Genomic DNA, 25,664 nt, shown 5'->3' with positions numbered 1-25,664 from the left:
ACACAAATGCCTGACGGAAAAGACAGATGAGTCAAACTGTTGGAAAGTTCCCCGGGCAGCAGCTCAGATTGCTCACTCACTCCTCAGGCTTTTTCCTCCACTAAATGTCATATGTGTCACTGATTTAGCAGCCACTGCCTGAAGAGATTTGATTATGTGCCACCATTGTCATCACTGATTTTCTTGGTTAATTCCTCTGCTTGGATAACAGCAAATAGTGGCAGAGGTGGTCACAGAGCATCTCTGTGTTTTCACAGGATGATGCAATGGCAAAAGTGCAGCCAAAATTAGAGAAAATTCAACCAATCTAAAGCAGCAGTTTCCAATTATGCAGAGAAATTGTCTTTTTAAGAAACTGTTTATGATTTTTACCTTTTAAACTACTTAAATTTGGAGTATGAACAAACATCTTTTATTTCCATTTAATTTTAAACTCTCCCTTTTAGAATTTAATACTGAGACACCTCCATATTTGCATCTTTAAATAGTTATCACAACTGACAAGTGTGTCAAAACCAGGAAACTGAAATTTTGATGTATTGAAAACCAACCCATTTTGAGTCCCATTCCTCGCTGCTCAGAGAAACAGTTCAAGTTTCAGACAAATCAGATCTTCACCACTCAGAGTTTTAACAGCAATACTGCTTCACTTCATAGAGCCTGAAAACACTTTTTCTGACAGAGACCATTTTCAGTGGAAACTATTTTGCTGATCACTTAGCCATCTTCAAATTATGCTGTGATTTAGACAGTACTTTCAGATACTTTCTTTCCCATTTTGCAAGACATGGAGAAGTGTGTGCTTTTTTCTCAGTGTATTAAAAATGGAAGATCCCTTCAGAAAGCCTCACTCTTTCACATGAAAAACTCATTCTGACCGATTTTTTAAATTAAGAGAAAACTGGGTTAAAGGTATGATGTTTTCATTACAAATCAAGCATGTGGATAAAAAGAAAAATGAACTTTACAGTACATTGAGGGGTACCACTTAAATATATATATGTGTATGTATACACATTATTTTCCATTAAAGATTTAAATGGGTGTAAAACAGTTTTCTTTGCTAGGAAAGGGTAAAAGTAGAGACGTACCTTGGACAAGTGCCAGGCTCCAAAGACAATTATAATGCTGAAAACTCAGGGAATTCCACTGTAGGACCTTCTGTGTTGCTTTATACTCTGCCTCTCTCACTAACTGTGGCGCTCCGCAACCACTGCTGGTCCACACATGCTGTGTAGTTGGAATAAGGCATGTGTCATGTTCTGCCATCATTTCTATCATCAGCCTGAAAGAGGTGAATCTTTGCTGGAATGAAAAATTAGGCTCATTCTTTGAACCAAAATTATCCCAGCCTGACAGCAAGGTATTTACAGACATTAAGTCCTTTTTCTTGGACAGTGCAACCTTAAAAACATCAGACAGGAAGAAAGAGAAACATCTGCGTTGATTTTCATTGTTTAATACTCAAGAGTGAAAAAGTGTAAAATCACAAAGCTTATACCACCACAAGAAAAAACGCAGTTTCATTGCAAATGACCAGAACACAAGCTGCCTGCAAAGTTTCACACAGCTGACATCAACAAACCCAGGTTCAACATTCTTACCGTCTTTTGAAACACCTGCTGTTCACAAACATCAGCCAGCACGGAGCTCTCGCTATCTCACACATCTTCCTCTATGTTCTATGCTCTGTTTGCTTCCTAGACCAGTGGTTTACACATTTGAAAAAAACAGTGCCCCACTTCTGATCTATATCAGCATAGAAACACATCGTTTTTTACCCGCCCCAAAATACTAATTATATTTGAAAAGCGTTTTGTTTAATCCAAACACAGCGGTAAAGTTTTTATTTCTATTTAATGAAAAGCATTAATATGAGTAAAGCTTCAGAAGTGCATGCTGACTGAGGGTGTGTCACCAATCTGCTCAGCCACAGGACAGAATTCTTGTGCAGCAAGTGATTGCCTTGGGTGAGTTAGTACACCAGGGAGTAGGTTATGTTTGCTCTCATTAGTAATTCATGTACCTACAGCCCCAGATCTGCACATGCAGCCACGGGGCCTGCTGGATATGACTGTCCACCTAAATACATTTTGTTGTCTGAAGGTAGAATTATCCAAAAGTTACCATTATGTCTACATGTCTCAGGTTAATAAGAACTAAGTGGAAAATGAGCTGCTTATATGAAAAACTTTTTAAAACTTAAACCTTTATATGTGAGGCAACTTCATTCTCACAGCCCTTCTTCATGTAAAGGAACTGTGCCTGAAATGTTAAAATTTTTTTAATGTCATGCTAATGCACATTTCCAGTTCTCTACAATAAGCCAGCTTCCCAATAATTGATTAAAATCCTGCTCTTAAATAGAGATAAAGTACACTGAACAGATTTTTCCTCCAGACTATCCAAACAGAAATGTGTCTTGGCAAAACCTACTGCATCTGACAGTGACATGCAAAGGAATTTCTGAAGAGCTGTTGTTGCCTCAGTGGAAAAAATACTGATTTTTAATTTTTTAAAAAATCCTTCAGTGCTAAGGGCACCTGCATTTTACGAGTCACTTGCTCCTCACTGGTTTATTCCCTCACCTGACATTATAATCCTCTCAGCAGATGAAGATAAACGAACAGTTTTGGCATCACTGTTCCTGAGGAGCACCTCTGTCAAAGACTCCACAATGCATCAATAAATGGGCTTGACATTGTAAGTAGCTTTTTGTTGGTTGCTAAATGTATTTTCTGCAGATATTCTTGTATCTGTTTTACAGAGAATGGTTAAGTCTTGAATAAAATCCCAAGAAAACTTACACTCATTGTTTTTACCCCTGTTGCTTACTACAGAGCTGACTTCTTCCCTCATGCAGTTATTTGATACTTGAGGTACAGAATCTGATAACTGGCAGTATGGCATCTAGCTGGAAAATCCTGGCTTATACATGATTATTAAACACGGAGGTGTTGCCACCTTTAAAATCATACAGTCAACTAAGGAAACAAAAGTATAGGATGAGATTAGAAGTATTACAATCATTAACATCCTATTTATAAATGGAAGCACAAGATCTTTTCTGAGCATATAGGAATAATTTTGAAAAAAATACCATCTATTACACAGTGAACAGTATAAATAAGCTTAGATTACATGCTTTTAGTGCTTCTACACAGCTCAGTTTCCTATTCATTTTCCAGCTGTTGGTGGGACTTCCAATTTCAACAAATGATTCCAGACAAAATGAAGAACACATTCAGAAGATTTTGCAGTGCAGACAAACCTTCATGAGTTAATCGTTGGAACATGAATAGCTTTGTGCAGTTTCAAACTTAGTAACTAAGGCACACATGGATTAAACTGTCCCTATATCTGAGAGAGCAGGATGTGTCAGTCAGCACAGGAGCTTCTCAGCTTTGCATTTACATTCATAGTGTAAAGCAGCAGCCAGCTTTGAGAAATCTACTTCTGTTAATAGTAAGGAATCTGTAAAGTGACTAGTCATGCCAGACTAAGATAGTCTAACTGGATTCTAATATGGATCAGCACACACAAAACTAGGCTTACATAACCACAGGAAAAAAAATCTGGGAGTCAGCACCCTCCAGGCTGGCACTGCTCAGCCACCCCGAGCCAGGAGTGTGGGACACAGGGAGTGAGTGAGTGAGTGAGTGCTTGTGTTTGTGAGCGTGTGTGTGCACAAACAGCAGCTTCTCACCTCTGTTTGCTACTCCCATACGTGGCCAGTATGGTATTTCCTACCCCAGTGACAATATTTTGGCTGCTATTTTTGCTCCTGCCAGCACTGCCCAGGTCAGGCCAGCCAGTGGTGCTGTGCTGGCTTCCAAGCTGAACTGATGAAGTCACTGAATTATAATGTAAAATTATGTCCTTCATTCAATCAATGTGCAATCCAAGTGAAATTAGCTTATCTGCAAACGATTTAAGTAGAAGGCAACTTTGGCCTGAGGCACGTGTTACATTCAGAGAAAAAAAAAAAAAAAAAAGGAAGAAAACCATAAATTCAAACCTCAGGTTGGGTTTGCAGGGGGAGTGATTGAAAAGGACATCTTGTTTGTAAACAAAGGATTATCTGGGAATGAGCTGACACACAATGATCATAAGTGTCACCAATGTCATTTGTAAGAGTTTCCTTCTAACAGGACACATATCAGCTAATTTCACTGTGTTAGGAAATTAGGCACTATGTAATCATGTTTGACACTTCACACTTACCTTTAGCAATACCTAGTATCAGGTAACCCAAAACCTGCAAAACATGTTGAGGTTACTACTGTACACAGCCACTGAGTCTGTAAGGAGTTCTCCTTACCTCAGTGGGAACACTATCCAGTCTAGTTTTTAAATTTGTTTTCTTTTTAGAGATATTAAATATACTACTGTCTAACCATAAAGTTCACTATTTCTCACCTGGAATACTGTGAGAAATTCTTACCTCAGTGGTACCTCTTTCTTTTTTGCACTGCATTCAAGCTATACAAGTAATGTCACTTTTGTCAATTCTTGCAATGCTTAGTTTGATCCTACAGGATCATGTTTAATTTTATAGCTGTAATAACTGTCTCTTATAATGTATTCATTATAGGTATTGCATAAAAGTACAGAGAAATGGAACTGAAAATCAGCTACTACCACTCATTAATCTCATATTCTGTTAAATTTGTGGTTAGTAGCTTGAGATTTAAATAGAATTGCATAGTAATATTGTAGTAACCAAGTACAATACAGTATTAAGAAAAAAATAATTTGAAAAGTCCTATTCTAGCACACATTTAATAGTTGATGTGCTATAAAACAAACAAAAAAATAGAATCCTTTGGATTCCCCAGGAGCAAATTCCTGTTTCTATGGGTGGAAAAATCTGAAAATATTAGACACAGAACTCTGAGGATAAAATATCAATAGCATGATCTCTCTCAAAAATAAAATTTCCAATAAAGTAAAATATGCTGAATAGAGGCTTAAATTCAGTACTTCTCAGTCCACCATTAATAATCTAAATAGTTGGACTGTTTCCTCATCCCTTTTTTTCTCTTTAAAAAAAAAGGATAATAAAAAATATGTATAAACAAATTGCTATGTAGGCTTCATCACAGAGTCCCTTCAGAACCACTGTCCATCGTTATCATTATCCTCATCATCTTCCTCCTCATGGTCCAGGTAGACAAAAGCAACTTTCTTCCCTTCAGAAGCCTCTGACCTTTGGTCGACTGTTCTTTGCAACTGCACAGTTTGATCAAAAAAGGACTGTTCCACCACCTTTCCACCCTGATCCTGGGAAAAACTGGAGAGAACGTAGCCACTTCTTGTGTTTTCATTCCCTGCAGGCTGGTCGCTTTCAACGATGACCTGTGGCTGACCAGCAGAAGAGCCTTGCTTGTTGGACACCAGCATTGCCACTTGCTGCTCTCCACTCTTCACTGCAGATATCCCACCCAGATTGGAAACATCCATTTGGAAAGTGTAAGCTGTTTCCCTGGAGCCTACTTTGATATGCTTCACAGAGCTGCTGCTCTCAGATGACTCTGCTATCTGTGAAAGATCTTCCACCACTCCTGCAATGGGTCCTGAGAAGATTACTTCCTCAGCATGAGTTCCTGCAGGACTTATTTTAACGTGCCTGAAAGCTCTTGAGCCTCCTGACAGGGTCTGGTCTTCCAGTTCAGTGATTTCTGTGTGCCCGGAGACAGGCCCCTGGTAGATGACCTCTTCAGCTGTCATAAAGCCCTGGGGACCCAGCTGGATTTGTCTGACTGAACTCTCTGCCTGTGAGAAGTCCCTCGTGCTGCTGACCTCCACTTTACCAGAGATGGGTCCTTCAAAGATGACGTGCTCAGTATGAACCTCTTTTGGGCCCAGCCTGAAGTGCCTCATTGATCTGCTGACGTCCACAGCCCCTTCAGCCTGGGAAAGGCCATCCGAGCTGTTGAGGGCCAGAGAGTCCGAACCCGACCCCTCAAAAGAGACTTCTTCAGTCACCTGCCTTGATCCTACTGTGACACGTCTTGTGGCCCTGCTGAAGTCTGTTGAAACCTTCTGAGAAAGATTTCCAGAATCCATCTCTTCTACAATTGTAGTAATAGGGCCTGTATAAATTACTTGTTCTGTGGTTTGGATTTCCTTGGGGCCCAGTTTGAAGTGCTTCACAGACTGGCTGAATTCTGACGGTCCGTCTCTCTGAACAAGATCTTCTGTTGCACTGAGCTCCAGCGTTTCATAACCAGGCCCTTCAAACAGGACCTGCTCAAACCTCTGGACTTCTGCTGGACCAACCCTGACACGCCTCTGGGACCTGGTCTCATCAGTTGATTGTGACGAGTGAGAGGCCTCTCCATAATCTGCAGTTTCCGAAACCGAACCGTCATAAACGACCCTTTCAGTGGTGTGGTAGCCACTGCCACCACTTCGCCTCGTCGTGGATGAGCTGTAGATCTCTTGGTCAGCAAAAGGAGTGTATCTTTCACTGTGGGAAGAGACACCGATATTGCTCCCATCCGAGCTCTCTTTCTTCAGGGAGTGTATTGTCGCCTTCTCCTTCTCGCTCGTGATTACTTCACCGAGCTGGTCTACATCAAATTCATCAGTATTGAGGGTCTGGGACAGATTGACTTCAGCAACAATTGTCACTGAGCCCCCCTCCTCTTTCTGATCAACTTTTTTGATATCAAATGCCAAGTTACTAGCATCCACTTTGCTGTCTTTTGTTAAGGCAGAGAGCTCCTCCTTCACACTTTCTGGGAGGCTGCCCTCCAGCTGCTCCAAAGCTTCCTTCAATTGATGTTTAGGGTCCTTTGTTTCCTTGGATAAAAGCCCTTTTATCGAAGTCTGAAATTCATGGGGGATTTTAATTTCTTTTTCAATAACAACAGATTCAACATGGGATCTTCCACCGTCAGGGTGCTCTTTTAAAATATGGGCACTTGCTTCCTCCCCCACCACTTTATAGGTTTCTTCTGGAGAGCCCACACCTTCCTCTCTCTTACTTTGTGTGCCTTGCAAAAATTCATCTTGCCAGGAATATTTGATAGTCGATTCTTCTTCAATATGAATTTGCCCATATACCGAGTCATCATCTTTTTCATTGACAATAGGGTGATCATCAGGAACAGATACAAAATATTTCTGTTCAATAGGTGAGTCATCTTCCTCGGTTACCTCTTCCACACGAGTGAAGCTCTCATGGCGCGGTTTCTTCTTTTTGACATCTTCATACGTGAAGGTGATGTCTTGTTCCTCCTCACCATAGTGCCTCTCCCTCTCAGGGAATGAATCCTCCACTTCTTCTACTTGGAAAGGTGTTGAAAAATCAGTCCTTTCATTGGTGGTGTAATCCAGTGGCTCCTCTACAATCTCCACATTCACAGACACGTTCTTTCCGCTCTCACTTCCTTTCAGGCCGTGATGGACAATATCCTCTATCTCCTCTTTGGAAGGAGTTCCCTCAACGCCCTCTCGAATCACTTTTCTAACATCCTGTTTTGATAGATGTCCTAAGTCACCTTTATCAGAAATAGCTATGTCTTCTTGAACTTGAGACTCCACTGTGAACTCAGTCTTTATTTTCCCTTCATCTTCCTGTTCTTTCTTATCAAAATAGGTCACTTTGGTGTCTGTTGATGTCTGTGAACTAGAGGACTGTGTGAAACTTTTAAGAATGTCAGCAACAATATTCTCTGCTATGTTTTCAGTTGGCAGAGTTCCCATTTTATGGCTTCCATCCCTAATTTGCTCTTGACCTTCCAGACCGGACTCTGCTTCTGAAATCCTCACTTGGCGAGTTTCAGCCGACTGAGTTACATGGTCATCTGTTTCTCTTCCTATGGAAGTTTTAACACCTTGTACCCTTATTTCTTTCATTCTCTGAGGTCCTTTGTCAGGAGCAGGCCTTTCAATACTGATTGGTACCTCAATGACGTCTTTGCTTCTTGATTCTGAGGTGACAGTTGCATCTTTTTTAGTTGATTCACTTTTCAAAGTTCTTGCAGCAGAAATATCACTCCCTGTTACTGTTACCTTCTGGCTAACTTCCTCACGGGTATATTTTCTCTGCTCAGTCTTCCTCCCAAAATCAACACTTTCTTCTCCAAAAGATTTCTCATCTGTTTTCTTTTTCTCATCCTTTGTTTGTTTCTCCAGCTTATCTTTTTCTTTCAGCAGAGATGTCTTCTCATCAGTTGGTTTGCTGCCTCCTGTTTTGTCTTTTAGTATGGTCCGAGTTTCAATTATAGTTTCTTCATATTTCGAGGGTTTTGCATTGGTAATCAGCTCATAAGCTGGAAATCTAGTGAAACCTGGTTTAGTTCTTGTATTTTCAGCATCAGGCTTGTGGTCCTTGTCTGATCTTTCAGCATGTGCTGATTCTTTCGAAAAAGATACTGTGGATGAAGTCGTAACTTCTGTTTTCTTTCTTTCTGGAATCCTCTTCTGCTGCATTTCAGTGCTTCTCCAGCTGCTGTAGTCTGGAGTTAATGTTCTTAGTTCTTTGTGGTCTGTTACAATCCTCTCATCCTTTGTGACAGTGGTTGAAGGGCGATATGTTGAACCAAGCAGGTCCCTTCCAAAAGTTCTTCCCCCAGTTGTTGTGTGTGATCCAGCCTGTGTGGAGTGAGCAGAGTAATGTGCAGAACTGCTCATATTTGTCACTGGCATTCTGTGCCTCGTGTCAGTGATCCTGGCAGCTGGCGAAGCTTTATTTCTATTTCTTTCTTGATAAGTAGAGTAAATATCAGTGTAGTTATATGAAGTGTTTATAATATCTGCAAAGAGAGCACAGGCAACCAAGCATTAAAATAATGGTTTGTATCTAAAATACTATCAAAGAGAGGGCATGAACTAAGAAAACATGCACTATTTTTTTGAAAGAAATAATGTCTTCATTTTCAGTGAAGCTTTGTAAAGGCATTCCTGTAGGTTTTGCCTGCTAATTAAGTCTATGCATAAATTACATTAAAGCTGAAAGCAAAGCTTTTTCTCAAGTTGCAAGATCTTGCTGATTTCAGCTGTTGTGCGCTACTGGGTATTGTGGCATTTATTGAGGGATTACACTTTTTGTATTTATACCGATGTTCATTTACAACTTCTTATTAAATAATATATGCTAATATCATAGGCTGGGTTTTTTCCCTTCATTAGCCTAAGTGGCCTGAAGTTTCTTAGTTCCTATTGACATTTAATGGCACACCTGCCACCACATACTAGAAACTGCAAACACAAATAGAACCCTTCATAGCCACAAAATAAAGCACAACTAAGGGGAGAAATAAAGAACCTTTCAGGCTCTATCTATAGAAATTAATACAATGTGCCAGGAATATCTGACAGTTAAAACCAACCAGTACTGCACCACTCACATCTCTCACTCCTGAAAAGCTACCACATCTCCTCTGACTTCTGGTACAGTCTCCTGTATTATTTCTGTAATTCCTTCCCTATTCTGTGAATACACCTGAGCACTGTCTGCAGAAGAACTGGCCAGTCCAGACCCAAACTGTGCTGTCCAGATCCAAGCACAGTGCTCACAATTTAACAGCACAGGCAGATCTGTGTGAGCATTTCAGCCTAGGCCTGTTGGATTTCCTGCTACACACACAGCCTTCAGATGTCTTCTGGGACTACAGTAATGGCCCCACATTGTTAAACTCATGAGTATTATCCAGATTAATTCTGTTATTAATTGCAATGGCCACAGCAGTGACAGTGAAGGTCCATCTTATCTCAAATCTGTTTGCAGGGACCAAGAGTAGATACACAGGGAAGAGTATAAGAGCAGGGCAAGTAAATAGTGATACTTCCCTCGTATACTCTCACAGCCTCCAGAGATTTGCAGCTCCTAAGATAGAAATGGTATCTTTATGTTTAGTAAGTCTTTGATTTGTCTTTCATTACTCTGCTAAAATATCTCTTTAAACCCACATGAACTTTTTAACACTCACAATGCCTCAGGAAGATGAACTGCATGGTTTTAACTACATGTTCTGTTAAACACCTCCTGCTTTGTGCTTCAAAACTCTCTTAAGACCAATGGGCATCCAGAAGTTCTTTAGAGCTAGAGAACATCACTCCCTACATTCTCCACTCAAGCCATCATTTTCTGAGGTATCTCATACAGGAGAGCAATATGTTTATTTAAAATATTAACACTCAAAACTAATTCAATATTCACTTAGCAATACACCCATAAAAATATACTTCAGGAACACTACAACATAATAATTTCAAGTTATATTTAATTTCATTCAAAATTAATTTTTAAATATTCATATTTTACCTTGAGGCAATTTCTCTGCATACTCTTCTCTCCATATAATCCATGGCTTGCTCTCCCCTTCTAGCAAAGCTCTGCAAAACACAAAAGGCATTTCTTTAAAATACTGGGAACAATAAGCATAATATTTTACATTTATAAGTCTTAGAAATTGAAACAATTATCCTGTAGTTGCCACATTCCACCAGACCAGATTGCTCCAAGCCCCATCCAACCTGACCTGGAACACTTCCAGGGATGGGGCAGCCACAGGTTCCTTGGGCAAGATGTTTTATAAAGAAAAGGCAAAAATAAAAATAAAAAATATTTGCAGCAAACTTTCTGTTTGTAAAAGAGTAGTAAAGGTGGTGTTGCAGTGTGATTTGAGGGAAGTGTCACAGCAGGATCTGCAAGTTCTATCATTTTCAAATGAAAAATGAATGAAAGTATAACTTCTACTGACAAACACAGTGCTGGAAGAAAAAAAAATTATAGTGTTTAATTAACTATTCTTAGTTCCTATTCCATTGGAAATCACATTTCACAAAAAAAGGAGTAGGAAAATTCTCTGTGAGAGAAACTGCTTGGTTTCCTTTAATGATGTCTCTGTCTGCCCCTGTTCCTCAGCCCTCCTCCTTTTCGGCAGTGACACTCCAGCAGCTCCCATACTTCCAGGAAATGCTGGTGCAGCAGCCTGGAAATGCGGTGTCAGGTTCTGTGCCTGTGCAAGGGAATGTTAGAGCCAGCACAGTAACTTGGGTGGGTTTGTGTTCACTTCTACCAGCCAGTTACATTTCTGGGTTTGGGAATGCCAGATGTTCTGCACTGATAAGACACAGCTGCAGCATCAAAGCTGGCAAGGGTAAGGCTGGAGGATTGTGATAGCCAAAGCTTCTGACTCCCTGGGGCAGGAGCTGAAAGCCATTTAGGACAGGGTTATAAACACCTCTGCTGGACATTTATGTCAAAACTAACAAAGAAGGTGTTTTAAGCATCACCTGTGTATTTCACACTTCCCACGACTAATCACTTTAGCATTAACAAAATATCATTAGCAAGGATTTCTTTGCTGTCATGGATTTGTCTAGATGCAGAAGAAAGACAGGTTGGAACTACCTAAAACAGGCTCAGATGGGCATCTTTCCTTCTATTTTGTGAATCAAAAAAAACCCACAGTAAAGCCAATTTATCTTTCTCCATGTTGAGAGAAGCTTTATAGGAATTAGATCCCTTCAACACATATAATGTTCCCAAGACCAAACATCTGATCTGATGAAGCCAGTGAGTGCCAAACAAATTGCTCTGACAGACACGCCAGAGAAGCTGGTGGTGATGCCGCAGAAACACATCCAGGAGCTGGCAGTGAAAGTGTTAACCATGACCAAGGAAAGCAGGAATGTGGGGAGTTTGACTAAGGATTTCTGGCTGCTGTTAAAACAACAGTTGTTCAGTTGCTGCAGCAACCTATGAAGTCACTAAAAATAAGTTCCAAGAGGTAACTGTATATGGCAAAGGGCAGCAGCCCACAGAAAAGCTGGATCTGAAATGTTACTACTGAAAGTGAAAGGCAAAGCTTCCTGAAACCTCTGTAAAACTGGACAGAGAATCAGTATTTCACTGGACACTTCATAATATGTATGACCTCACGCTTATCAGAAAACCAAGAAAATGTTAAACTGAGCTTGGCTTACTAAACTGGCACGAGAAAGGGCAGTGAACTGTACTGAGCCAGCAAACTCAGGCTGTGCTTCTCAGCTTGACCAAAGCTGGAGTTTATGCAAGTCATCTTGCTTCTCTATTCCTCTGCATCCTTTCCTAATAAAAACCTCTTGGTGGTAAGGTCTTTTTAAGTTTAAGCTTTTAAACTTAAACTGCCTGGAGAATTAATTTCAACTGTATGAACTTTTAAGCACTCACAGTAATAATAAAGAAAACATTGCCCCAAGCAGCACTCATCTAAAAAAAAAAAACATGTCAGCTACTTTCTGGAAATCAGGTCCCAAATGACATATACTCCCGTTTTGTTAACACTTAATTTAAGTGTTACCAGAAAAATAATCCAACTGCACTGTTAGCTCATCTCATTATTAATGTCATTTATCTAAAGTTAGCAGGGACATGCTCATCAGCCTGTGCTGGATGACAACAGAAACAACCAGCCCATGAGAGCAGAAGGAGATAAAGTGGTTGGGGTGGGGAGACAGAACAAAGGGATGTAGTGCAAATTTTATTATGGTCATTCTGGACAGTAATGACTTTGTTTCAACTACAGAAACCCGAAGTCCCAGACGGGGCAGTTAGCCATTCTCTTTATCCTGGGTATTTGCTACGGAGTTACAAAAAAACCCACCTCTCCAGGAGTGGGGGTCAAGGCCATTCCACATCCTTTTCCCATCGCAGGATGGGAGGACAAGGAGTGTGAAGAACAGCATGTTAAGTTCCCTGGGTGTTGAAAACTCAACGTGTTCTCAAAATAAAACCCTTAGGACCCATAAACTAGGACCTATTGGATGGTACAAGTTTTGAAGGGTAAATAGCGAGACTGAGTGAAAAAGCTGTGGTGAGTAGCTCAGAAGACCTCAATGCTGATGATCCCTTCACCTCAATAGTGATGATTTTGTGAGAGTAAAGCATGGAAAGGGTCAGAAGTGTTGATGGAAGAACGCAACTGGAAATTCCACCTGACAAGTGTGTTCAGAGACTCTAACAATGACCATGGAAATAAAAAGGGAAAACGTTGTGTAGCCTTTGGTGCTTCAGAATGCAGGGTGGTAACCTGAACAGAGCACTTGAATGACACTGGAATTTCAAAGTGAAACATTTTATCTTTCAACAACAATATATCTTAGAGAGGACAGAAAGCCTCCTGAACCTATTGGTACAGGCTCTGGGCAGCCTCTGCTATGTGAAGAGAAGTTTCTGCTAGCTAAGGAGAAAGGCCTGAGAGTAATTCAGAGTCTAGGCAGGTTTTCTATCTCCTTTTAAAATCAAGAGTTTTCCAGGGTGAGTAATTCACCACTTCTTCCTGGAAATAAAACTTAAGCATAGTTAAGTAGCTGTGGTTTTGAAGGGTTTCAAGGACACAGAACAAACCTGTGAGACACTTGATAAATATTTACTCCAACAGTGAGAAGAGGGTGTAGGAATGAAGATTCCCATGAGGTGTAACTTCAAAAAGCCAGAGAAGACACATATTTCATTTCCTGAGTGAATCTCAGCTCCCAGAGCAGGAAGGGTGAGCAGAGTCAGAGAGGAAATACACTTGGACCTCAAGGAAGGGTGTTCCTTGTAACAGTGATCCTTCTTCCCACTCCAGGGGCAGTGGTGACTAATGGAAAGCACTGACCTTGTAACAGAACTGTAGGAGTTGTAAAACAGAGAAAACACGGGGTGGGAGGCACAAAGAAGGCTCCAAGACCAGCTACCACACCCTTAACCTATATGGCCAGGAGGAAAGGAAATGCCAGGGCCTTTGTGGGAACCTCTCCATGGAAAGTTCAGGATGTTGAAGTGCCTTTTGTTTCCAGTATGCATAAGCAAGGGTATTTGCCTGCATCCTCTGTGAAAACCAACTGAAGCTGTGTTCACATGCCCTTTTTTTTTTTTTTTTGCAGGTAAAAAGACCTGGGAGAGGAATAGGATTTGAAAAAGTACATGAGGGAGCTGTCCAGAATTCTCCTATTTAACTTCACTGCCTGGGTCCCCTCCGACAGCAGGGTTGATAGAGACACACAAGGAGGGAGGAACTATTTTCTTAAATAAAGGGAGCAAAAGAAGAAAAGAGGAATGGGTAAAACGGCATAAATGTAAAAACACAAAACAATCACTTTTCAGTTTCTGATATTTTAAAAGAATTTTGTTTGCTGGCATTTGCATGTTTTTCATCTGTAGCAAGGCCCATTCTCTTGTTTTCATCTATAGATCGTCTTTAATGGGCAAATGCTCATTTTTCCACTGACATCTGCCTTGCCAAGGCCATCAGTGACACAAGCTGCATTCACATCCATCAGATGAAGGAACCCTACAGATTAATGAGCCTTTTGACTGGACAACAAACACGCTGCAGGTGATGCTGAATTGTTCTCCTTTCATTAAGCAGGGCAGGGAATCCTTAGACAAACCAATAATGCTCAGATAATCAGTGATACAACTCTGAAGAAGTTCCAGAATTTCATGGGCTTACAAGGTTTTCAAACAACTGAATATCTGGGCATTATCATTCCTAGCTCTGGATGAATACTAATCATCAAAACAACTCTGGTAATTCTGTTATTGTGACAGCTAATCCTGTTTTGCAGATGGATAAACCGAGGGAGAAAGTTTAACGACAACAGTGAAAGTCAACAACAGATCTGGGATTAAATTCAGAAGAATCATGTTTTTTAGCAAAGTTAACAGAATTAACACACACAGATAAGGATCACAGCTGGCCACCACTTTCACAGTAATGCTCCAGACACTATTGGCTTTCCAAGGATCACAGGGATCCCACTCCACCAACAAACATCAAGGCACTGTCACTTATCAAGTGACTGCAGATACTTGTCGCACACTGTTTGTGATTTTATCTCATCCAGAAACCAGCCTTGGTCTGTGCCTCCTTGCAGACATTCTCACGGCATCTTGAACAGACTCTTGGTGCTCTTTCATGAAGACAGATATTCTCTGCTCACTACTCTTTATCAAGCTCCTCAGAAGTTATTTCAAGTTTCTCATACTTTCAGTTATGCAACTGAAATTACATTTCATATGCATCAGTGGATTGATAGTCCAGACACCTCACCCATAATTCAGCTGGTGCTATCTCTATCCAGACTTACTGGTTCACACTCAGGACACAGCATTAATGCTTCAGGACATATATTCAGCAGCATATATTATATATAACTGGAAATGCTCTGTCTATTTACACAGGTTGAATATTAATAATGCACCCAATCTAGACAAGGTAATGACAGAGGCAGTCTCCTTAAAAAAATACAGAAGTAGCCTGACATTAAATTTTTGTAAATTATCCCTTTGCTCAGTAAGAATTGCACATCTCTCTGTATTTGAAGATCAGTACATCAATGAAATTTGTTGAACATGTTGTGCTATTTGTAGAAAAAAACACATCACCTTTACAAGAAGGAAGGATCTTCCTCCAGTTCATCAGTTTGGGGGTATTTAGGATTTTTTTTCATTCCAAATCAGTTTTGTGCCATGTACATCACGATTCTCCAGACAAGAAAATTACTCTGGCTTTTCAACCCCACAGCTCCTTAGTGGCTAGAGAGAGGCAGAGTCCTGAAGATTCATTAGCAGAGATGTTTGCTCTTACCTCACACTTGATCTAAACACGTTTTCATAACAAATCAAGGACGGAGAAAGCCAGGACTTAATCAAACAGGCTTTTCTGTAATCTTCCCACCATCCTACAACTACGTCAAGGATGGGGAACTCACTGCTTACATCAGTGCTGCGGGTTGTCACTAATCAACATATTTAAACAATCAAATGTGCCAGGAAAGTTGATGGCAACTGCATAACCTCAAGTTTTATTGATTGCAATTCAGAGATATTGTCTCCTCAGCTTGTAACCAAATATTACCCCAAAAATTCCCATCAACCTGATATCCACTTGACCAGGACTAAGAAAGTTTCTTACACACCACTATACTTGTACCAAGTTAATAGAATTCCTATGGATTATATTGGCTTTAGAGCCTTGAGACTCCCACAGCCACTGTTTATATTTTAAATGCTGGAAAGAGGATGAATGGGCCTCCCGTATCTATAAAAAGGGATTTAAATTATCCTCTGACTAGACAACAGAGCGTGACCACAAATCTTACCTGTAGGTTTCAATTTCAAGGATGAGGCCTGCTTTCACCTGCAGGAGTTCTTGGTAGTCCCTCAGGTAATCTGTGATGGACATGGTCAGGAATTGCTTTTCTTCTTCCAGGGCATCAATTATTCTCTGAACAGAAACAAAATATTTTTAGTTTTGAAAGAACATGAAAATCTGTACGTTTGAATGCCTTAAAACATAAAAATTTTAATTTAAAAAAACGGATAGAAAACTACATCAATATTCTATTGCTTCAAAAACCAGAAGCAATCAGCTCTATGACTTCCCCATACACAAGCTGAAATACAATGTTCCTGAAGCAAGTTTTATGCCGAATTCATTTTATGCCTTACTAAGCTGGTTAAAAATCTCAGTAACACCCATTCAGATGCCCTGTACAAAAGTTATAAAGCACACATAGCAAGGAAAACACCCTTCTTTATGAGACACATATGTGACTCATTTGGTCATTTTAAGACATGCTTAAATCACACCGGAGATCAGAAATTTCAGCAGTTGCTTTGCCATGAGAACCTTACCAGTATTTGCAGTTCCACACATGTGTGGTTTCAAACCAGGTTTGGAATTTGAGCATCTGAAGATACTCACAGTGCCCACAAGGTAAAAGATGAACTTTCAGTGGTTCCCTCAAGTTTTCTACAGCATTTGGATAGCTGCTAGTGTATTTTAGATTTCATCCTGACGACTGCTTTGCAATCAAACTGGAAAATCAAGGCACTGATGGTTTAGTTTTAAAGAATTCAAAATATATCACTTATAGGCAGCAAGTGCTCCAGTGTCACAGTATGAGCAATAGCATAAAATGAAGATCCAGCAGGGGACTCTGCTGTTAATGCCAGCATGATGTGCTAGGCAGTAGTAAGAACTAAGAATATAAAGTGCTGGCATGTCAAACATTAATAGTTTCGGGGTTTTTTAGGTAAAACTAAAAAGAAAGCTCCATGAGGGAAGCTGTCTATATTTGCCTATACATGTGGGTACAGTTCTCTATATAACACATAAATCTCTTTCCTCATTTGCCTCTGCAGCTCTTGCTCAGTGACTACACTGATGTTTCCCTTGACATGACAATCCTTTCCTACAGTCTTCAGTGTACTTTAAATCCCTTTTTATGGCAGAAGACAAATCATTTCTGCATATCTGAAAGAGCACCACAAGCCCACTGCAGGCCCCAGTGGAGGCACCATCCCATGGCCACACAGACATAATGGACAATCCTGAGGTGAGAAGGGAACAAAAATACAAGGCCCTGTTTTAAAAGGAAAAGACTACCCAGTAAGAATGGTCAGGGTGCAACAGAACCAGGAGTCAGCAAAAGGTGCAGAAGAAAACCAGTCCCTAAGAGCTCTGATACAAAAGTTAAATGATTCAAACGTTTCTTGCCTCCCCAGTTAAACACAGAATAACCCATACATGCACGTGCACTCCTTAAAAAGAGCTTTAAAATGCTGCAGCACCAGAAAAATCGGTACAGGAAATTTCTACACTGGACTACAGAGTGTGGGGAGCTCTGAAAGAGACGGGGGCTGTTCAAACCTGTCTAAAACCACAGGAGCTTCAGTCCCTCACCCCCAGGTTCTCTAGTCTGCGTTTGAAAAGCCACCTGGATTCTACCCACTGGGTTTGGAGATCCAAGAGCTGGAGTTAATGATTACCATAAGGGGCCACATAACACAGGCAGCTGTGCAGTGGTTCCAAAGGAATTAATTCCAGCGGGAGCAGACACTCTCTAGACTGGGTGGCAGACAGCCAGTCACCCAGCCCTCCATCACTGATGCTCAAACATAAAGCAGAAGACAACTGGTCTCAAGTCCTGTCTCCAAGCACGCCAAAAAGCACAGAAACCAATCCATCAGAGTTCAGGAGACTGCGAGCCAACAAACCCATTTTGCAGAAGGTAACCTCTACTTGGCAGATCTTGTGTTTTCTTCACACAGGACTCTCTGGGAAAGATCTGTTTCCCAGCCACATCAATCACAGCCCCCAAATCCCAGTGATGTCCTGCTAGGACTAAGTAACAGAATAGAAACTGTTTTCTCACCCTTCATATGTTCCTTTCCAGGCAGCACTGGGAAATTTTAGAAGGGCAGTATAGGGGAAAGAATTTACTTGGGTTGTCCAAGCTGTACCTACTGAGGGAATAGAGGATTCCAGGCCCCAGCCCTTTCCATCTGGTACTATTTACTGATCCCAAAGCTCATTCAGTGGCTCAGCAGGGGAGGAACTCACACTGCACTTGGCTGGCTCAAAACTGGTACACTGAAAAAGGCACATGACATATCGACATTAAATGTGCATTTGACAAGATGTTTTCTCCTTCTCTAGAGCTCACAACACTGGCACAGGAACTGATCCTAAACCCACTCTTATCAGTGAAAAATATCTGCCTCGTTTCAGAGCAGCAGGATGGGCCATGGAGGGTTTTACACCCAAATAATTCAGGGTTTTCAAACCACCAGGAGTTTTTGCATCAGTATTCTCATAGCTCACAGCTAAAATTCTGGAAGTAAGAGGCCTACTGAGTTCATCCCTCTAGCACTCAGGACCAGTGCAAATTTTCCAGTGTATGATTTACTGCCTGCCTGGTTCAGCTACATTATAACTCCAAATACCTATTTCTATTTAACACTGCTGAAAGCCTCAGTGAGGATAAGGACAGCTCAGGAGGCAAAGATGAACATATAAGGCAACTGGATGATATATGGAAAATATGATTAAATCTAATGGCCATTGCAGCTGCAACGAACAATAATAACTTGACTTTAATCTGTACATACATATCATTTCTACATGACACTCTACAATAAATAAGCATGGAATTGATGCTCTTTAAGGAGTAGTTTAAAACCCATGCTGAACATACTTCAACCAGTAAAAGAAATGAGTGAGAAAAAGAAAAAAGCTTGACCCCAAGAACGAAACCTGAAACAGTTGCTCCTACGCATTCTATAATTTTTCTTCCTGGATGTGAGCAAAAGATTTTACTTCTCATGTGCAGGAGAGTGGCAACTGCAAAAAGGACTTCCTCATTAAAACCCAAACATAAGACCATTTAGAATTAATAACCCTTATGACATATTTGAATATACATCCAGATAATATTTAATTTCTGGTGAAAATGGTCAGATGTTTTCAACACACTTTTTTCTTTTTCTTGTATTACTAAGATTTGAAACTATTTTTCCTGTAAAATCTAAAGATGCCAAATGTCCATGAGAGTTACAGAGAAGTCTGTGATGCTGGTGTCAAAATAACAATCCATTTTGGAGCATTGGATCAGGACCATTCAAGGGCATCCATTGATTTTGATTATTTGACTTCTGCAATAGATTGCTGTCATCTACAATGGGTTTCTCCAGTTGCTCTTTCAAAGAAAATTCTTTAAAAATATAACCAGACACGAGATAACTGGTTTAAAAACACCTTGCTGAGCTGAAAAAGTTAAACAAAAGCCTTTCTCACTGACTTTAGAAGAAAAAATTTGTGGCATGGACAACAAGGTATACAAAATGCTCTCTTTGCTCCATATTTAAGGGTTTTCAGTTGGAGCAATGATGTTTCATTATAAGCCTCTAATAAAAATATAGACAGCAAGAAGGACATGTTTTGGAAATCCAAGAAACTTCATATATGAAAAGGAAAACATGAAGAGGTTTCTTTCTTCTTCACATTTTCACCTGGTTTGACTGTTGGATAGATTTAATTAATGAGGGATTTACCTATATCATGTTCTACAGCTTTGGGAATGCTTACATACGTGATTGCGAGAATGAATTGTCCTGTCAAAAATGGAAAAAAAAATATTTAAAAGTTAAGAGCCTTTCCGATTACTTCTTACATACCTAATCTGTCTCAGTTCACAGCATCTGCAAACTATGCAACTCCCAAACAATCCAGCAGAGTACAAAAACCAGACACGCACACAGCAACAGGTCCCAGTCCCTCCCCAGTTGCCAACTTCTCCATAATCTAGCAGGGCTGCTGGACACAAAGCTGGACAAAGCACACGGGCTTCAGGCACACACCGAGCTCCAGCAGGGTGTTAATAAAGGGTCTAACAATGAACAAAAGAAATGGTGCCCTCAGGAAATGGATCGATGGGCTGCATGATCTAATATGTTGCTCTCCACTCCGAGCTGGATGAGCGGATACTCCGCTGTTCCGGCAGGAGCTGATCCCTTCCCACGCCCAGGGGGACTGCACATCACACCAAACATCGTCCCGACAGCAAAGAAATCCTCAGCTGCAGATGCTGTACCCCCGACACCAACATCCACCTCCAACATCATCTCGCCTTTATGCAAATCAAAGTTTTCTTAACTACGCCGGGGACCACAAGCTTTTCCCGAGGCTCAAGGCACACTGCAATGGGTGTAAAACAGGACGAAGTTTCAGATTATTTCTCTGATTGGGACCAGAGGCCACCCTCAAGCCTCAGGCCCGTGTCCCACGGCCCCGGGACTCGGTTCATGCGCTCGCAGGGACTGCTCCGTGTCCCAAGAGCTCCTGCCAACCCTGCCAGGAGCCCTGGCAAGCCCGGGTGCCCGCTCCATGCTCTTGGGCACTTGCCGAGGGCAGGTTGGGAAGGGAGCACCTGTCACCGGGATGATGTCCTCAGGGTCACCGTGTCCCTTCTGATTCGCACCCTTCGCACCCAGATCTCCCCCCCCCCCCCACGCCGGGGGGCTCCAGGGGCCTCCCCGCCCCACAGAGAAGGGCTCAGCAGCAAAAGGCTCCCGCTGGGACACCTCCTCTTCCAGCCTGGGGAAAACCCACTGCCGGGAGGCGAAGTGGGGTGGGCGAGCCTTGGACCACACCGAGTCTGAGGAGTTTTAGCATCTCCCGGAGCAGAGATGGGAAACTCGGGCTCACATCGCGCGATGGCCCAGAACTGAAGGGAAAACGCGAGTGGCAGAAGGAGTGTCAGGGGAGCCCCAAAACAGGCACCGGGGGGCGGGAAGGAAGCGGGAGAGCCCCGGGACCGAGGGCCATGTGCCACCCACCTGGTACTCCTCCAGCTCGGCGCCGTGGCGGTCCTGCAGGGCCAGCATCTCCTGCTCCAGCCGCTCCCGCAGCGCGCACAGCTCCTGGCCCTGGCGGTGCAGGTCCTCCAGGTGCTGCCGGCACTGCCGGCTCTCCTCCCGCAGCAGCTCCACGTTCTCCCGGTTGCGCTGCGCCTCCTGCTCCTGCAGCACCTGGATCTGCTCCTGGTAGCGCAGCAGGGTCTCCCGGCAGCTCTGGTTGAGCAGCATCTCGTAGGTCTCCTCCAGCTCCTCCAAGCTCAGCCCGGCCAAGGGGGGAGGCAAGGCGGCCAAGTTCAGCCGCAGCTCCCGCATCTCCACCGCCTCCCGCCGCTGCCGCTCTGCCATGTGCCCGTGCTCGGCCTGCAGCTCCAGCAGCAGCTCCTCCAGGGCCACGCACTCGCCCCGCAGCCGCTCCAGCAGCGCCTGCTGCCCGGCCAGCTCGGGCTCCAGGCGCCGCCGCATCCCCAGCACCTCGGCGCCCAGCGCCCGCAGCTCCTCCAGCTCCCGCCGCAGCCCGTCCCGCTCCAGCTCCGCTTCCAGCTTCGCCCGGCTCAGCTCCTCCAGCTGCATCCGCAGCCAGGCCAGCTCCTGCTCGGGGACCTGGAGCCCGATCAGTTCCTGCTCCCGCAGCTCCGCCAGCTCCCGCGCCAGAAAACGGTTCTCCTCCTCCAGCTCCCGCACGCGGGTCACGAAGACCCGCAGGCGGGAGTTGAGCTCCTGCAGCTCCCTCTTCTCGTCCCATCCCGCTTCCCAGCGCCGCCACATCTTGCCGGGGCCGCGGGATCGGGGCGCGGTGGCCCCGGGGCTGCGGGCGCTGCGCGGCTGCCGCGGGCTCTGCGGGGTGCGCGGCACCGGGACCGGCCCCGCCCCTCGGGCCCAGCCCCGCCCCTCGGGCCCGCCCCTCGGCCGCGCCCCCGCCCCTCGGCCTCGGCCCCGCCCCTCGGCCCCGCCCCTCGGCCGCGCCCCCGCCCCTCGGCCTCGGCCCCGCCCCGCGGCCCCGCCCCCGGAGCCCCGCCCCGCGGCGCCGCGGCGCCCCCTGCCGGACTCCTGGCGGCTCCCGCCAAATTCCTGCGCGGGAATCTGAGCCCGCCTCAGGGAGCAAGAACCCGGCTTAAGGAGCAGAACCCGGCTTAAGGAGCCAAGTTCCGCCCGGGGAGCAAAGCCTCGTTCAGAGAGCAAAGCCCTTCTGAGGGAGCAAAGCCGGGCTCAGGAAGCAAAGTCAAGCTCAAGGAGCTGAGTCCCGTTCAGGGACCAAGGCCAGGCTTGGGATGTTAATCAAGGTCGGGGAGCCAAATCCTTCTCGGAGAACAAAACTCTGTTTAGTCAGGAGCCCAGCCCTGCTCAGGGAGCTCCCAGCATTGCTCTCCTGATCCCCCTTGTCATTCTGGGACCACATTGTTGGGGCTCGTCCTGCGCTCCCAACTCAGCCCCCGGTGCTTTCCTCCCCACGAAGGATCTCTGGATTTACCGTTTGCCACCACCTGCTGCTGCTACCACGCTGTGGCTGGACTTACGTTTGTATAAAGTGTCAAATGCCACTTCATAACACCACTTTTAAGTGTAGCACCTCCAGTTTTGACCTCGTGTCACAATCGTAAACCTTTGCCCAGCAGAAGAACATCTCAGCTCAGGGCCGAGGCGCCTGCAGGCTGCGCGTCCCTGTGCCCGCTTCTCCCGGCCTCCTTCTGCACCATATAAGGGCTGGATCCAGCTGGATCCTTTCATTGACTGCCTGGAACTCAGCGAGGAGGCAGTGAAGCATCACACCCTGTATTATCTACCAAATTAGACAAAAAAGACGAGGAGTGACTCATTTCAGCCTTTCTCATCTCCCCAGGCATTCTTCTCTCCCTCTGCCTCCCTGACACACGCACATTTATATTTCACCCCGTGCTGCAGCACTGGGAGTTTTGCAGAGATTTTGCTTCACATGAGGCAGCACAGCTCCCACCTCTGTGTTTGCCCCTTGGGACCACTCCCAACCAAAACTCTCTCATGGAAAGGACTGGAATTTGGCACAAGCCCCACAGAGCTGGGATCAGGGCACAGATGTACCACACTGACCTGCTCTGGGCACTGCAACTCCTTTGCTGCTCTGTGTCACCCTTCCCAAAGCTTTCCCACAGCACTACACCTCCCTGCCCCTCAGAAAGGCTGAATTTTGGCTGCTGCTTTGCCCTCTGCTGAATAAGTTTTCTTCTAACCTCAGTAAAGCCTCCAGGATTTGAGCCTAACCAACACAGATAAATCGTTGGCTTTGGCCTAAAAGTCAGCCAATTTAGCCTTGGCAGATTTGCTCCCTCAGAGGTCACTGAGAAGCTGAGATTTACTAAAGGCACTTGTGTTTTCTTGGCTTTGTGGTCGAAGTCAAGTCCCTCGGTGACACTCTAGCACCTGCTGTTCTTTTATGAGGGAAACCACTGTGCTTCTGGGAAGAGGCACCTTCCTGTGGTTTAGGAGGCTTTTTCTCCCCCTGATGTCACCGTTGTCCTAAAAACCCTGAGTGACACTGCTGTCCACACAGAGCCGGGCGGCCGGACTAAACAAGCTCCCAGGGGTTCACTGTGGGTGTCCAGCCAAATGTCCAGCTCTCAGCCCCTCGTCATCTCTTCCTGGCAATCTCACCACTTTCTTGCTGCAACTGTATTCATCTTTTTTTTATTATTATTTCGTCATTGAACACAGTCAGTCGATGCTGAATCTCCGCTTTTCTGAAAAATCTCTGGTTCCTTGAAAAAACACCATAAATAAATCTCTCTAGATGTGGGACAGCTTTCCAGGCTGGGGGATCTACTTCTCCATTGGCTGTACATGGTGCCTCCTAATCCTGGGCCTGGATCAGCAATTGAGCAAGGAATTTGTGGGCTAGGACAGGAAATGCTTAAAGGGGCAAAGTTTGGGCAAGTCACTCCTGAGACAGATCTTGAAGTTTTGTGCCTGGGTTCCAGCACTCAGTGAATCATCAAGAATCCCTGACTGGTACAAACATCAGGTAAACCTTTATGTGGACACCTGAAATGCCCAGTGAAGCACTGGAGTCCTTCTCCCTGAAAATTTTAATGAATTCATTTGCACCTGCAGAAAAAGGGAAAGAAACCTGGTGTAGTCCACCAATGGTGGGCAAATTAAGAACTGCTGAAGGCTTTTGCTGCCACAGTTATTGCTCCTTCTCTGTGGGGAGAAACACGTTGCAGACCTTGATAGAAGGGAAAGTGAAGACCTTCAGCACTTCCAAGGTGGAAGTGTGGAGCATCCCTCTTCCCAAGGTAAATCCCTGCTGCCAGAGGCCAAATCCTGCCCCTAGGAATTCAGCTGTAATGCACAGGTAACTGAATCAAAGACTTGGGGAGGGGGAATTTACAATCTTCTTTGCCACTTCAGTGACAGCTGAGGCAAATTGGGTCTCAGTGTTGCTTCAGCTCCAGTGAAGGTCTTGTGCTTTTGTGAGGCTCCTTGTCAGCATCCTCCAAACTACAAAGTGTCACCCTGGTAACTCTTAATCCTGCCTCAGCACAGCTTGTTCCGCGTGCTCTCTCATCTGCAGAGTTTAAAGGATGAAGCTGTCACTGGGGAAATGTTCTGATTCCGACGTTCCTGAGATGGATTGACGCGAAGAAAACAGGGTTCATTAAAATGGTGCAAGATGTTGTGATTGCTATTTATATGGGAGTTTCAAAACAGGTTTTTGTTTACAGACAGTTCCTGCAATTAGATCAGTGGAGGAATATTCCCCTGTGGTGGGTGGGAGGGAGTGTGAAGTGCAGTATTTTCCATCCTCACCTTTTGGTTTTCATGGCCACCCTGCTTTGTAACAGAAAATAAAGCAAACACCAGCTATTTCCTGTTAAATGAATATCAGATATGTCCCCAGTACCAGGAAAAGGTGGTGCTCTCTGCATCCCCTTTCTGGGGCTCTACAAAGCCTGGAGACCCTCAAAAACTGTCTAAAATGTTGCTGGGACAGGGAATGATTCTCCATGGGCTGGAACTGAGGCTCCTCTCTGCTTCCCGACCAGGGAAATGCTTTGCCATTCCCACAATCCCTGCAGCACCTACAGCGTCCTTTCTGACTTCACGGGGAGTTTCACAGTTTATGGATTTATTCTTTCTTTTCGGAAGATCAATTTCCTGTATGCCATCTTATCATATTTGCACCCCTTTGGATAAACTTTTGCAGAGCAATAACCTGAAAGCAAGGGCTTGTCGGTAGAGTCATCTGTGCATCCTTACCTGCCACAGCCCCCAGAGCAAAGCTCGTCCTCCTGTGACCTTCAGATGTTTGAGGCACGAGCAGTGACCTGGTTCTCTTTTTGAAAGGCCTTTGAAAACAGGAGCCTCATTTGACCTGGTGCAGAAGGGCCTTTTTTTAGAAACTCCCTCGGAAACATTCATTTCAAAGACTGCAGAGTTTGTGATTAAGGTACTTTGTTGTCTCTATCAAGGTGATTTTTCCTCTTGGTGAGCGGTTTAGTCACTTTTGCCTGAATTTACTGAGGCGCACTTGCAGAAGTGGGGGCCACCTCTAGATGGTGCGTTT

General features: G+C 43.9%; 1 protein-coding gene across 2 annotated transcripts; it reads right to left on the bottom strand.

The window, feature by feature from the left end:
* Positions 1-1,443: 1,443 nt before the first annotated feature.
* SYNM (synemin) lies at positions 1,444-21,939 on the bottom strand. Of its 2 annotated transcripts, none has more exons than XM_066196569.1 (4): positions 21,107-21,939; positions 16,087-16,211; positions 10,277-10,347; positions 1,444-8,765 (listed from the first exon to the last, which is right to left on the bottom strand). In XM_066196569.1, exons 1-4 carry the CDS (start codon positions 21,890-21,892, stop codon positions 5,113-5,115), a joined length of 4,635 nt encoding a protein of 1,544 aa, XP_066052666.1. In that variant the 5' UTR covers positions 21,893-21,939; the 3' UTR covers positions 1,444-5,112. The 2 variants fall into 2 exon arrangements, with proteins under 2 accessions (XP_066052666.1, XP_066052667.1); XM_066196570.1 differs by lacking the exon at positions 21,107-21,939 and adding an exon at positions 9,804-9,838 and having other exon boundaries at positions 1,444-8,767; positions 16,087-16,176.
* Positions 21,940-25,664: the final 3,725 nt, after the last annotated feature.

The sequence above is a fragment of the Chamaea fasciata genome, unplaced genomic scaffold, assembly GCF_029207755.1.
Source record: "Chamaea fasciata isolate MVZ Bird 193981 ecotype frontalis unplaced genomic scaffold, bChaFas1.0.hap1 SCAF_14, whole genome shotgun sequence".
In the NCBI taxonomy this organism is placed as follows: domain Eukaryota; kingdom Metazoa; phylum Chordata; class Aves; order Passeriformes; family Sylviidae; genus Chamaea; species Chamaea fasciata.
The sequence above is the reverse complement of the archived record's forward strand: the minus strand, read 5'-3'. Positions and strand labels throughout refer to the sequence as shown.

What these genes read in the sequence shown, in the direction of transcription:
- SYNM (XM_066196569.1), bottom strand. Translation starts at nt 21,892, where the DNA reads ATGTGGCGGCGCTGGGAAGCGGGATGGGACGAGAAGAGGGAGCTGCAG. An exon ending in CCGAGCTGGAGGAGTACCAG is followed by an intron (nt 16,212 to 21,106) that starts GTGGGTGGCACA and finishes GTTTCTGTTCAG; the next exon opens with AGAATAATTGATGCCCTGGA. An exon ending in CTTGAAATTGAAACCTACAG is followed by an intron (nt 10,348 to 16,086) that starts GTAAGATTTGTG and finishes TGTGTTTTGCAG; the next exon opens with AGCTTTGCTAGAAGGGGAGA.